Source organism: Microcaecilia unicolor, chromosome 1 (assembly GCF_901765095.1).
Source record: "Microcaecilia unicolor chromosome 1, aMicUni1.1, whole genome shotgun sequence".
Classification (NCBI taxonomy): domain Eukaryota; kingdom Metazoa; phylum Chordata; class Amphibia; order Gymnophiona; family Siphonopidae; genus Microcaecilia; species Microcaecilia unicolor.
The window spans coordinates 256,394,323-256,409,787 of NC_044031.1; the positions used below are offsets into that span (position 1 = coordinate 256,394,323).

Consider the following 15,465-nt stretch of genomic DNA (forward strand, 5'->3'; position numbering starts at 1 on the left):
AATATAAATTTCAATGAGGGTTGTTTTCATGCCCATTTGGAAGAGAAGGAAAAAACTGAGGAAATAGTCTGAAGCTTGCAGAAAGATTAACAAATGCTCTGGGAAGCTATTCCATCTTTGTGCTGTCAGATTACATCAGCTGCTTGGGTGACTAATTCAATCCTGCTTATAATTTTAAATATTATAAATCAGGGGTTCTAAATCTTTTTTGGTTCCTGCACCCCTAACTGATCAACGAAACCTTTATGTCCTCTTCTTAGACCACGTGTCCACTAGTCTGCAAACAATGACACTTCTAACATGCTGCTAAAATTACAGTAGTATACAGTTACACTACCAACAACTGTCCTAATATCTGCCTTCACTCTGACTAGAAAGTTTCAATCAACAGCATTAGGTGTTAGGACCCTTTTCCACATCCTGTTTGACTGAACTCACACCCCTTAAGAACCCCTGTTATCATCTAAACATGCAGTCAGGTAAAACCAGAACTAGAATATTTAAAATAGATATTTGTTAATGTCACTGTTCAGTCTAACAGTACCCTCTTATTCAACTTTTCTCAAATTAAGAACATAAGAATAGCTATACTAGGCCAGACCAATGGTCCATCTGGCTCAGTATCCTGCTTCCAATAGTGGCCAATCCAGGTCAAAAGTACCCGTTAGAAACCCAACTGGTAGCAACATTCCAAGCAGTGGCCTCCCCCATATCCATCTCAATAAGACTATGGACTTTTCTTCCAGGAACTTGTACAACTCTTTTTTAAACCCAACTATGTTAACTTTGAACAGCATTCTTCCTATTTAAAATGTTTCCAAACTTACTTGGAAAGCATTGCAAACTTCTTTGTGAAAAAGTTAGAATAAGAAATTCATGCATTTAATTAAATTTGAAAGTTGCCCTTTTCCATTTCAAGGGTTGGGAAAGAACCAGCTATTACAAGACTACAGTACAGCCACATGGAAGAAAAGATACAGAGAAAAGGGGATTTTCTCTCATTAAATTCTACATCTAATCCCCAGGATTCTGCACATGGCACCTCAATTTCCGTGTGGAAACCAAAAGTGTATTCTACAACAATGAACACACCTTAACTGGTTAGCTAGCTAATCAGTACTGTTAATTGGATATTAACAAGCAATTATCAGCAGTAATTGGTGTTCAGATTTACACACACAACTCGCTAAGTGTATTCTATAATGTAGTGTGCTTAAATTCTAAGTTGCATAGTTGAAAAGAGCGCATGGATGTTTCTAAAATCTATGCGATTATAGAATTTACCCAATCTGCGTCTAATTTAGGTGTCAGGATTTACAGCAAGTAAAATGTGGCCTAAATGGATATGACCAAATTTGGTCGCATAGAGAGCCATTTGGCATAGTCTATATAATACCATGTGGAAATTTAAGCCTATTCTATAAGATTTAGGCGTACTTTACAGAATATGCCTAGGCACCATATATAGAATCTAGCCCTAAACATATAAAGCAATGATTAAAGATAGATGTATGTAGTTTTTCATTCCTTACATTCAGGATTGAATTTAGAACAACTTGATCATCATCCCATCAAGCCTACATAACATAAAGATCACTATATTACTCATCATCAGGAACCTTTTCCATAACTTACCGTATTTTTCGGACCATAAGACGCACTGGACCATAAGACGCACCTAGGTTTTAGAGGAGGGAAATAGGAAAAAAAAAATTTTCCTCTTTCCCTCCTCTAAAACCTAGGTGCTCCGGTGCGTCTTGTCCGGGTTTTGGACCTCCGTTCTGTACTTACAGGATTCCATGTTCCCTGGTGGTCTAGTGACGTCGGGGCAGGAAAGAGCCCCCTCTTTCCTGCCCATCGCGCTGCTCTCCGTGCTTCTCAATGCTTTCTGACGGTCTCGGCGAGATTCAAAATGGCCACCGACGGCGGCCATTTTGAATCTCGCCGAGACCGTCAGAAAGCATTGAGAAGCACGGAGAGCAGCGCGATGGGCAGGAAAGAGGGGGCTCTTTCCTGCCCCGACGTCACTAGACCACCAGGGAACATGGAATCCTGTAAGTACAGAACGGAGGTCCAAAAACGCTACCTTCGGACTATAAGACGCACCCCCCATTTTCCTCCCAAATTTTGGGGGAAAAAAGTGCGTCTTATAGTCCGAAAAATACGGTAAGTAGGCCTTTAGTATCAATGCATTTTATAGCTCAAATTTCTTTATTTTAAAGTATAAGAGAAAAGAAAACTTAATCTCTAGCTATAAAGTAGGTTTACCTGAACTATGTGTTTTCTATTCATATGGGTTCCCCACTTATTTTTTCATAACAGATACCTTCTGTGGGGGTGGGGGGGGGGGGGGGAGTCTACTCTTGGACAGATCAAATGCTACAAACATCAGTATAAGCACGTGAGAAATGCAATTGGACACCTTGCATTGGAAGGGGTACAAAGCCTGGGTGCTGCTGGGTTGTTTTGTACTCACTATATTGCCTTGTGTAGCTTCTCCCAGGAGCCCTCCAAAAGTGATTACAGGAGACATACAGGCACAGTATAGGAAAAGAACCGAGGCCAGGCACTGCAGGCTTAATGCATCCTTGAAGTCACTCAAGAAAAAAGGTGCTTTCCTTTTGATGTCAAGTACCAAACCACCAAAAAGCCTAAATAGGTGAGATGAAACTTGTCAAACTGTACACTATGGAGGCCAACTCTGTTCTGAAATGACACACGCTGTGTAAGTCTCACTCCCAAGTACTTTTCAGTATAGCCAGAGTTAAATTTAATATTCCAGTTTCAATTTTTAAAAACTTGCAATACCTTATTCTTAATTGCATAATTCTAGGAAAACATTTCAAAGATTTTGTAAAGCAGACCTTTAGGTTATATGTTCTATGACTTCCAGGTCACACTTGCCTATCAAATGTGAATTTTATTAAAAAAAATAAAGTCCACAGTTAAATGCAAATTTATGCTCCCCAATCATAACAGACTACTGTTTTAAAGAACCCATTTGTGAATGAAATTTCCCATTTCTATAACTTCTGTAGTATACATTGCATCTTATGTGGTGAGATACGTTAACAGCCAACAGCCAATCCAAGGTATACAATACTCATCTGTCAGAAAAGGCTGACCAGACTGATAGCTGGAACCAGTACAGATTTTATATCAAAGAAGATGGCTTCTTGTTATGTGGGAACTGAAACCACTAAACACAAGAAAATCTAGGCTGCCAGTGAAAAATGCCACCTCTCAGATTAAAATCACCATACTTATTCAATTAGCATTTACAAAGAAGACTGTGCAAATATGATCTGGAAGTAGAAAATAGATACTGTATGTCAAACCCAAAAAAGGTAATGGGCACGGAAGCTATTTAAACTTGATCATTTATAAAGACAACTGCTTTTATTTCCATCTAGCAAAACATAGAATACATTTTATTCTTTTGACAAGCAACATTTTAAAGCAGAAATAACAGATTGTTTTTGCCTCTTCTTTGTGTGAACTAAGTTATCATGCCTTGAAAACTATTTTTGGAATCAAATACTATACTTTGACAGTTCTCCACAAAACTGTAAAACAGTTTTGGCTTCTCTCTTGAGCTTGGGGACCATGAAATGTGAAAAAAAAAAAAAGTTCTAGTGTGAATACAAAAATATCATCTGCTTACCTTTAGGATCACCTATGTTCTGGAAGGTCAGAGCAACAGGACCATGCAAATATTAAAGATTTTTAATGTATAATGTATCAAATCAAGAGTATACAGTATTTACCAGTGGGTCCCCGAGGATATAATGTATAAAGTCTTACTACAGTAGCTGTTTTGGTATCTGGAAAAAAAACCTTTGGCACGTTGTCATACTAAATGTTGGCCAGACATCACAACTTGTAAAACTCAAGGTTTTATGCAATACTTCAAAAGATGTGAAGGCCCATTTTAGAAGGGTAAATGAAGACCCCTCTCCATGACCTCAGTATTATCTACATAAATGGAAGGTGTTACAGGCAAGTTGGCTAACCCATTTTTCAATCATGTGGTGATTGGTCTAGCTGTCCACATGGCCAATGGAGATAGCCTGTTCAATCACATGTAAAAATCTGCAAAATCCATTAGCTTTTAGCTTTGTCCACTTAACCGTAAGTAAAGTATTGATGTCTTGATGCACTAGATCCAAAAAGCTGCAAGTCAACAAAATTGAGTATTAGCCCACTTGTCTTTATGACCATCTAAATGTCATCTGTAAAACTGAGTATGGTCAATATAAACACAAAATACAAATATAAATGCAAATAAAAGGCTGGAAGTTATAGGGAAAAAATTTTAAACGTCTGCGACATTAAATGACCCTCAGTCAATTTTTGCGGTTTTCCAAGCGTTAGAGAAAGTGGGATCTGAGGCTTTCCTTCCAGTTATTTGCATTTACACTTTTATTTAACACTGACTATACTCTATATTGTCCAGTGATGGTTTTCAATGTAAGTCTAGAAGTGATGCTCCATTCTGTTTTGTAAGAATAAGTGCCTTAAATAAAAGTTTTTTGTTTTGTTTCTTTATTTAAGCAAGCTTTTGATTTTTTTTGTCATCTTAGTTTTATATTTTACTAGCCGTTGAGCCCGTAAAAACGGGCTGGTATTGGAGTTTTCCTTCACCCCCACTGCGAGGTCACCACCACTCCCCCCCCCCTCGTAGTCGCCGCTGCTGCTGCCACCCCTCCACCCGGCCCGGGCCCTCTCTTCGCTTCTGAACTTACACATCCGTTTGCCGAACGCAGCAAGGCACATCAGCTGAGCTGCCGTGGGCCCTTCCTTCTCTGCCTGTGGCCCCGCCCTCCTGTGACGTAACGTCAGCAAGGGCGGGACACAGGCAGAGAAGGAAGGGGCAGCTCAGCTGATGTGCGTTGCTGCGTTCGGCGAATGGATGTGTAAGTTCAGAAGGGAAGAAAGGGCCCGGGCCGGGTGGAGGGGTGGCGGCAGCGGCGACTCCAAGTGGGGGGGGAGGGGTAGCAACCTCGGCGGCGCAGTTTCCCTCTCTGTCCCGCCCCTCCCGTCATCACGTATTGACGCGGGGGCGGGACAGACAGGGAAGTCTCTACTGCACATTTGCGAGTGAGTACAGTCACTCGCCGTTTATATGTTTGATTGTGTATAATACTGTAACCCGCTTAGATGTTTTTGAAAGGCAGGGTATAAGGATCGTTAAATAAAGAAACAAAATGCCAGGAAATGCTAAGGTAGTAAAGTTCTTAGATTAAAAACAAACAAACAAAAACACCGCTTATGGAGCAGCTGGATCAAAACAAAAAAAAAAGTGTGGGGGGGGGGGGGCTATTTCAGATTTAGTACTTATTGGAATGCAGGACTTTGGCAACAGTGATAATATAATTAAATTTTATAAAACAACTGGAGTGAAGATACTAAAAAATTTGCTATGTCAGCATTTAACTTTCAAAAAGAAACTATGATAAAATGAGGAAAATGATTAAAAAAAAAAAAACCTACAAAAGAAGCAGCTGCAAAGTTTAGGAGTTTAAATCATGCATGTACTCTGTTTGGAAATATCTTGGAAGCACAGATCAGATTTATTCCACATATCAAAAAAGGTGGAAGGAAGACCCAATGGAAAAAGGATCAGAATGAAGAAAACAGGAGACTGCGTAAGCACTAGCAAATTATGAGGGTCTTTTACTAAGGTGCTAGCATTTTTTACTCATGCGAAAGATCAGCTGGCACATCATAGTAAAACAACCCTTAAATGCAAAGCAATAAGAAAGGCTAAAAGAATTTCTATACGGGAGTCAGTTGAACCATTAGCTCACTGAGGAATAAGAAAGAGTCCCTCTGGGAGGACAAGGCCATGGGAAGACTGATCTCAGTATTATTTGTGTGATGCTTTTGTGGTTTTTAGTTTTTATTTTTTTTATCTAGGGAACACCTGTCTCTAATGCTTCCATTAATATTTATCTAATGCTTCCATTAATATTTATATAATCATGTTTTATGTCCTCATGGTATGTGATGATTTGTCTTTAAAGTTTTCTAATAAGTGTTTCATTATGATTTGCTATCATGTGCTAGCATTCTCTCTTGGAAGTTTCATAAGAAAACTGAAAAAAAAATCATTTTTTGAAATGTTATACTTGTTATAAGTATGCTTTTATAATTTTTTTTAAAGATTTATTATTTCCTGTTTTGTGTAAATGAACTTGGCTGTTTGATGTCACCTTTTATACGTTTTACATTTAAAAATATATTTATGGATATGTATTTACATAGAAGAAACATAGAAACATGACGGCAGATAAAGGCCATATGACCCATCCAGTCTGCCCATCCTCTATAATCCCTAATTCTTCCTGTTCCTAAGCAATCCCACATGCCTATCCCATGCCTTTTTAAATTCTGGAACAGTCCTTTACTCCTCCACCTCCACCGGGAGGTCATTCCACGCCTCCACCACCCTTTCTGTGAAATGAAATAATACTTCCTTAGGTTACTCCTAAGCCTATTCCCTCTTAACTTTGTCATATGCCCCCTCATTCCAGAGCTCTCCTTCATTTGAAAAAGGCTCTCTTCCTGTACTTCTCTTTATTTATGATATTTATATCCCACATTGCCCCAAATAAGTATGAGCTCAATTTGGCTTAAAACAGTATAGGTTACCTTATAACAAATAATGCAAAAGAAAGTCATTTTTTTTTGTAAAAATACAATTATACAATTATATAGACGTACTGGGATATCTATGAACGTTTAACATTTAGAAAATCTATTATGAATAAGAAATTGTACATGAAGCAGAGAAGGTTAATGGTAAACAGCGTAATAACCAATTCCGGTAATAATTAGTTGGTTGAGATATGGTTGTTCTTTGTGAGGGTTTGCTTAAATAGGAACAATTTGAGGATTTTGCAGAATCTGGTATATTGCTGTATATTTCTTATTTTGGGTGGCAAGGAGTTCCACCATTTTCCTAGGTAAGTGAAGTCTGCAGACAGAATGGACAGTTTTGTAGATCACTTTTCTGCAATTTGGGAGATGTGGAGAGGCACCCTCGCAGGACGGCCCTGTGAAGGGGCGGGGAAACCCATATTATCGAAACAAGATAAGCGTCAATCTTTCGTTTCGATAATACGGTCGGAAACGCCCAAATCCTGAAATTTAGGTTAACCTTAGATATGGTCGTCCTTAGACTTGGTTGTTTCTGATTTTCGGCGATAATGGAAACCGAGGACGCCCATCTCAGAAACGACCAAATCCAAGCCATTTTGGTCGTGGAAGGAGCCAGCATTAGTAGTGCACTGGTCCCCCTGACATGCCAGAACATCAACCCTAGGGGGCACTGCAGTGGACTTCATAAATTGCTCCCAAGTGCATAGCTCCCTTACCTTGTGTGCTGAGCCCCCCCAAAACCCACTACCCACAACTGTACGCCACTACCATAGCCCTTACGGGTGAAGGGGGGCACCTAGATGTGGGTACAGTGGTTTCTGGTGGGGTTTGAAGGGCTCACATTTACCACCTCAAGTGTAACAGGTGGGGGGGAGTGGGCCTGGGTCTGCCTGTCTGAAATGCACTGCACCCACTAAAACTGCTCCAGGGACCTGCATACTGCTGCGAGGGACCTGAGTATGACATTTGAGGTTGGCACAAAATATTTTTAAAGTTGTTTTTTTGAGGGTGGGAGGGGGTTAGTGACCACTGGGGGAGTAGGGGAGGTCATCCCCGATTCTCTCTGGTGGTCATCTGGTCAGTTCGGGCACCTTTTTGAGGCTTGGTCATAAGAAAAAAGGGACCAAGTAAAGTCGGCCAAGTGCTCATCAGGGATGCCCTTCTTTTTTCCATTATGGGTCAAGGACGCCTATGTGTTAGGCACTCCCAAGTCCCGCCTTCGCTACGCTTCTGACATGCCCCTGGGAACTTTGGTTGTCTCCGCGACGGAAAGCAGTTGGGGACGCCCAAAATCGGCTTTCAATTATGCCGATTTGGGCGACCCTGGGAGAAGGATGCCCATCTCCCGATTTGTGTCGAAAGGCGGGCATCCTTCTCTTTCGAAAATAAGCCTGATAGTCTGAGATAGATTCTTGCCTCATATTTAGTGTTTCTTTCAGGTAAGTTTATTAATGTTACCATATAGTCTGGAGCTATGCCATTTAGGATTTAAAAGATAAAGGTACATAATTTGAAGGTTATACTCACTTTGATGGGAAGCCAGCGTAATTTGATTAATAAAGGAGAGGCACTTTCAAAACGAGAGATTTTGTATATGAACCCAGCTGTAGTGTTTTGAGCTTTCTGAAGTTTTCTCAACAAGTACTCCTTAAAGGCAGCATATATGGTGTTACAATGATCAAATTGGGATAATATTAATGATTGTACCAATAGTCTGAATGTTTCTGATGAGAAATAAGATATGATCTTTTTAGTTTCCAAAGAGACCTGAAAGATTTTGTGATTACTGAAGAAACTCGAGTATCAAATGTTAAATGTTTGTCTATAATTATTCCTAGAATTTTCAGATTATTTTCAATGGGGAATGAAGTGTTGTCAACTGTGAAACTGCTGTAGTCATTTTTGGTCAAATAGATTGGTAATTACCATGAATTTAGTTTCTTCTTTAGTTTGGATTCTGAGACCCAGGTTTCCATCAAATTTAAGCCAAGTTTTGCTTTTTGTAAGATGTCCTGAATGTTCTTTTTGAAGGTTATGTATATGGTAACATCATCAGCATATATGAATGTTTTGAATCCTGCTGTTTCTAGTCTGTTACCTAGGGGTGACATCATTACGTTAAACAGTATGGGCGATAGTGGGGAGCCCTGAGGAAGGCCACAGTCCGGTGACCAAGGTGAGAATAAGGTTCCCTTCATTTTCATTTTGTAAGATCTTGATTTCAGGAATCCTTAGAACCAGTTATGGACTGTGCCACATATGCCAAAGTTGTCTAGTATGTTTAATAGGACATTATGATCTACTACATCAAATGCACTAGACATACTGAACTGCATTATTAAGATCTTAGACCTTATGCTAATTTCTTTTCTGAGATTTGATACTAGGGTAGTTATATTTATGATAAAATGCCTTACGTTTGTTTTTTTGGTGGAGTTCCTTTGTGGTTGTTCCCCCTCTTTTTGTTAAATTTTTTCTTCCCATTCCTTTCCCATACTTCCCTTTCCTTACTTCCTTTCCTCTTTCCCCTACCACCTTCTCCCCTTTCCCTCTCTTTCCTTTATTTTTTCTGCTATAATGTATGTATTATTTTTTTTATTTCATATAAGTATTTTAATTAGATTTTATTGATATTCCTATCTCACATTATCCCAAGAACAGTTCATTGTGGTTACATCAATAAACAGTCATATTACAAAGAATAAGAAATGATAATACATTACAATAGCTATTACAGAGTGTGATACAAAAGAAAAACTATACAGAGCTAGAGAAATTCAGCAATGCACAAATTATTTATCAATTCCAAGAAAAGTTTTTAGTATTTTACGGATCATCATATAATTGTCCTGACATCAGATTGATTTTGGTAAGGAATTCCAACACTTAGTACCCTGTTAAATGAACCCAATTGCAATAACTAATTTGTAGTCAATTTTCTTACAACTTGGAAAGTGGAGGATAAATAGTCCCTAGTCCCACAGACAGCGTTGCATAAGGAGAGTTGTACAAGAGACTGCATATGATCAGGGGCAATGACATACAGTATTTGAAAGACAAATACACAGAGTTTAAAAGTAACTAGTTTTTATGAGGAGCCAGTGAACCTTAAGCAACAATGATGAGGCTCTCTCAAAACATGAGAATCTATAGACTAGTCGTGCTGCAGTATTTTGGGCAGTCTGTAGATTTTTAGTATTAGTTCCTTACATCCTGGGTAGACTGCATTATAGTAGTCAATTTGTATTAGGACAAGGGTCTGTAATAGGAGTCGGAAGATTTCAGTAGAGAAGACAGACCTTAGGTTTTTTTTTTTAAGTTTCCACGGAGTTTTAAAGGACTTTGCTGTGACTATGGATACTTGAGCTGAAAAGCTTGTTGACTATCAATAGTCACACTTAATATTTTTAATGTACATTCCAGTGGGTAGGTGGTTTGACCAATTATGAAACTATAATATGGGGTGTGATCAAAAGGATTGGTTAGGACCAGAAATTTAGTTTTTCCCTGTTTAATTTTAATTCAGAGGCCTAGGATTCCATCAGATCTTGTCCTGATGCCTTCCTTTTTATTCTTTTATTATAGGTTTTAATCTAATATTATTCAGGTGGTTCCCTCTCGCATTTATTTTTTTAAAGGTCTGTGTGAGGGGCTATAAAGAACATAGCCCTTCACCTTTAAGAGTGGTCCCTCAGGTTCTTCGAACCACCTTAAAACCCCTAGTCCAGCCCAGAGAGAAAGTGAGACGGGAGGGGTGGAACCAAAAGTACAGGAACCAGGAACTATAAAAAGACAGAGCTAGGGTGGGATTAAGAAGGCCCAAGAGTGGAAAAAGTGATACCTTTACTAGCCAAAAATGTTGTTCAGAAACTATAGATTCTGTGAAAACAGTGACCCAAAATTTAATATATAGATTTAAACTTATGCTGTTCTAATTAAGAAAAAATAATAGATATCACAGCTTGCAGACAAATAGATTACCTAGACCTGTTGCTGTTGCCTTCCAGAGCCACATCCATCTGAAGGCAGGTCATGTTTAAAAACAAACAAAAAAAAGGTGCTGCTAGAATTAGGAGCCAGCGCCAACTAACAAGCACTACCTGTATGTAGTGAAAAATCCACTTCAGCAAAAGAGACAAGATCAAATGGAGAAATAAATATTCAGACACTGATCAAAATACCTAATAATGCTGCTTTATTGATATATGAACACACAGAATTGGGACAAATGGAAGGCGTTGTGATTTTATTTGTGCAATAAAATATTTTATCAAAATTTCATCCTGTAGTACAACAGAAAAAAAAAGAGAAATATTTATATTTTTGGGGGGGGAGGGGGTCATCAGATGTAATAGCAGCTCACACCATAGGGAACATCAGTTCCTTTCTTAGATACTTCAAAGAAAATGGTTGTGGTGCAGAATCTTCATTAGATCACCCTCTAAAATCTTTTTTATATCATAATTCATGTTGCTTATCAATTTGAAAGGTATATCGCAATTTTGACAAAAATATCTCAATGTGCAAATGTGCAAAAAAGCCTAGCACTTATCTTCAGAAATGGCAGCAATTCAATTCACAGGAGAACCTCCGCTGACATGGCCAGGTTTCGCAAAACTTCCTCAGGGAAGAGGCTCTCGTTGCATTACATGTTTGCTCCTGTCTATAGAAAAAACACGGCGGCCATTTTGTTTTTTATATAGACAGGAGCGAACATGTAATGGAACGAGAGCCTCTTCCCTGAGGAAGTTTTGCGAAACCTGGCCATGTCGGCGGAGGTTCTCCTGTGAATTGAATTGCTGCCATTTCTGAAGATAAGTGCTAGGCTTTTTTGCACATTGCACATTTGCACATTGAGATATTTTTGTCAAAATTACGATATACATTTCAAATTGATAAGCAACATGAATGATGACATAAAAAAGATTTTAGAGGGCGATCTAATGAAGATTCTGCACTACAACCATTTTCTCTGAAGCATCTAAGAAAGGAACTGATGTTCCCTATGGTGTGAGTTGCTATTACATCTGATGATCCCCCCAAAAATATAAATATTTCTCTTTTTTTTCCGTTGTACTAAGGGATGAAATTTTGATGAATTATTGATGTTTGGGACATTATATATTATAGTTGCTTAAATTAGTCCCCACATATATATTTATATTAAAATTGGTCTATTTAATAAAATATTTTACATCACCACTGCAGTGTGTTTGACTGGTGCTCTGCTGCTGTTGAACACACAGAAATCGATTACAATACTACTGAATGTTAATGTTAGTTTTGATTACCTTTCCTGTCACAATATTGTTGCTTTTATTTTTTATTATATTGTAAACCGCCTTGCTCTGCTTGTCAGTTAAAGAAGGTATATCAAATTCCAAATAAATAAAATAAATACAAGGTTTCCTAGGTCAAGCAGAATAGCAGTCCCCACAAGTGGGTGATGTAATCTAATGGAGCTCAAAGTCAGCACTATTTACAAAGCTGTACAACTTTTGAGTGCTGAATCATGCACGTGTAGGAGTTTCCATGTCTACAACCTCAGGCACGGCCACCTGGGTTTCAATTTTTCCAAATTGGTGGGTAAGGTAATCCTAGGTCATTTCACCTTATTTGGCTTGGCTTTCTTGTTAGTACTACTCTAGTTAGGTTTCTCAGCAAATGAAAAGTCCACTATTTTGAGCAGCCATAGTCTGAACCAGTACATCAAGTGGTATCAGGTGTCAGTTTTGATTATCAAGTCATTTCACAATAGCTATTTTTCATACATTTGCACAGGAAGCGAAAGCAGCAAGTGTCTTCAAAGAATGAATTTTATGTGGCAGCATCCTATTAGACAAACACTCAAGATGTACACTTGGGGCTGAACTACTATTCACCCTGCTGTTCTGCTTTGAGTGTATATGGAGGAGCTAAATGTCCTTCTAAACTCCAACCCAAGTTTACTGGCATCAGCGATACTGACCTCCAAAGGACCTAAAGCTACAACAGATGCTGGCGATGCATCAAGGAAGTATCACCCCACCAATACAATGAACACTGACAGAAGTCATCAAGATCAGATAAGCCTCACCTGATGCCCTGTAAAGGATTCAACAGAGTCAATACCAAATGGTACCAACAGGCATGTCAGTTAAAAGGTGAAGAGATACTATCATTGGCCCTAATTTATGCATGACATGGGAAATTAGCAAAATCTTAACAGAAACCATTCCATCTCCCAATCATTCTTGCAGAGAGGACCAGTCACTCTGCAAGCAAGTGCTCAGGGTTCCTGGTCACAGCCAGAGATGCAGTTCAGGTGGCCCAAGAGAGTCACTAATCTTAAGGGTTGCCATGGGGCTTCAGAATCAGCATGGGCCGTGTTTTGGCTAGATGGCCTACATTAGGAGTCTGAAGATAATCTCGTAATGATGGATCTGGAACTTAAGCACCAATGCACCTGGGTAGTATAGACCAAGCAAGCTTGCCTCCAAAGTTCATCTCATGTTAAAACAGCAGTAGTCCAATGAGTTGCAAGCACTTCAAAACCTTGAAGTCTCTCTCCCCTAGTTTAAGGTTTGGGAGTACTTTTGGTTTCAAATGTTTTGTGGAAATGATTTATAGATTATTAATATGAATAGTAGTAATACGAGCCCTGTACATAGCCTGAGAAAATATAACTGGACGGTAAAATTATGTATCATACCTGATAATTTTCTTTCCATTAATCATAGCTGATCAATCCATAGACTGGTGGGTTGTGTCCATCTACCAGCAGGTGGAGATAGAGAGCAAACTTTTACCTCCCTATATGTGGTCATGTGCTGCCGGAAACTCCTCAGTATGTCGATATCAAAGCTCCATCCGCAGGACTCAGCACTTAGAGAATTACACCCACGAAGGGACACTCTGCCCAGCTCACCACCGCCGAAACGGGGGAGGGGAATTAACCCAGCTCATCCCCACACAAGTGGGGGAGGGGAATCCGTCCAGCTCATCCCCGCGGAGCGGGGGAGGGACACCACACCCGCCGATGCGGGGGGGATCTGGCTTATCCTGCAACCGCAACCGCGGGAGGAGCTGACTGACCCTAACACCGCCGAAGCGGGAGGGGTACAAAGCTGCCCTACAGCCGCACGAAGCGGGAGGGAGTGCCGGCAGAATTTTAAGTCTCAATTCAGCCCCGTAAAACGGAGGGGAGAGGAATGCAGCAGCTCACTGTAACACAAACTCGTCTCAACTCTTGAAGAATCCAAGTGAAAAAACTTGAACACGAAGTCTTTCTGAAGTAACTGAAGACTAAACTTGAACCTGAAATGCAACCAGAATAAAAAACAGCACAGATATCTGGGAGGGGCTATGGATTGATCAGCTATGATTAATGGAAAGAAAATTATCAGGTATGATACATAATTTTACCTTCCATATCATCATGCTGATCAATCCATAGACTGGTGGGATGTACCGAAGCAGTACTCACCCAGGGCGGGACATTGAAATCCCTGAACTCAACACTGAAGCTCCAAACCGGGCCTCCGCCTGTGCAGCCACAGTCAAGCGGTAATGCTTGGAGAATGTATGGGCCGATGCCCAAGTTGCCCCGCGGCCACATAAGCCGCTGCAATGGCTTCCTTGACCCATCTTGCCACTGTAGGCTTAGCAGCCTGCAGACCCTTACGAGGACCTGCAAACAGGACAAACAGATGATCCGATTTCCGGAAATCATTGGTCACTTCCAAGTATCTGATGATGACTTGTTTCACATCCAGATATTTAAGAGCAGAGTATTCCTCTGGGGAGTCCTCCCTACGAAAGGAAGGGAGACAGAGCTGCTGATTCACATGGAAGCGAGAAACAATCTTGGGCAGGAAAGAAGGCACTGTGCGAATAGCCACTCCTGCCTCAGTGACCTGCAGAAAAAACTCTCGACATGAGAGTGCCTGGAGCTCGGAAACTCTTCTGGCTGAAGTGATAGCCACCAAAAAGACTGCTTTCAACGTCAGGTCTTTCAGAGATGCCCTCAACAAGGGTTCAAAAGGCGGCTTCTGTAATGCTCTTAGCACCAGGTTGAGATTCCACGCAGGCACCACTGAGTGCAGAGGAGGGCGCAGGTGCTTAACTCCCTTGAGAAAACGCACCACATCTGGCTGCGAAGCCAGGGAAGCACCCTTCAGGCGGCCCCTGAAGCAAGCCAGGGCCGCTACCTGGACTTTAAGGGAACTGAGCGACAGGCCTTTCTCCAGACCTTCTTGCAGGGATGCCAACACTGAAGAAATTGGAGCAGTAAATGAAGAAAATGAGCCTGCTTCACCATGCTGCAAAGGTACGCCAAACCCTGGCGTAAGCAGTAAAAGTAGAGCGCTTCCTCGCTCTCAGCATAGTGGCGATGCCTTGTCTGAAAAGCCCTTCTTCCTCAGACGCTGCCGCTCAATAGCCAAGCCGAAAGACCAAAGGGGAAGGGATCCTCCATCACCACGGGACCCTTATGCAACAGGCCCTGCTCCACTGGCAGCCGCAGAGGATGGTCCACTGAGAGCCTGATCAAGTCCGCATACCAGGGACGTCTGGGCCAGACTGGACCCACCAGGATTATCCGGCCTGGATGCTTTGCCACCTGGTCTATCACCCTGCCCAACATGGGCCAGGGCGGGAACACATAGAGAAGCTCTTGTGCCGGCCACTGTTGGAGAAGAGCATCTACTCCCAGGGAGCGAGGGTCCCGCCCTCTGCTGAAAGAGCGCGGCACTTGGCAATTGGCCGATGACGCCATCAGGTCTAGGCTCGGCTGGCCCCAGCGCTTCGTGATGCTCAAGAACG

General features: G+C 40.8%; 1 protein-coding gene across 1 annotated transcript in view; it reads right to left on the bottom strand.

Moving 5' to 3' along the window:
* The window catches only part of SLC4A7 (solute carrier family 4 member 7), a 413,178-nt gene that overhangs the window by 174,880 nt on the left and 222,833 nt on the right, over positions 1-15,465 (bottom strand). Inside the window, 1 exon segment of the mRNA XM_030205798.1 lies at positions 2,477-2,651. Within this exon segment, the coding sequence (XP_030061658.1) occupies positions 2,477-2,651 (175 nt within the window).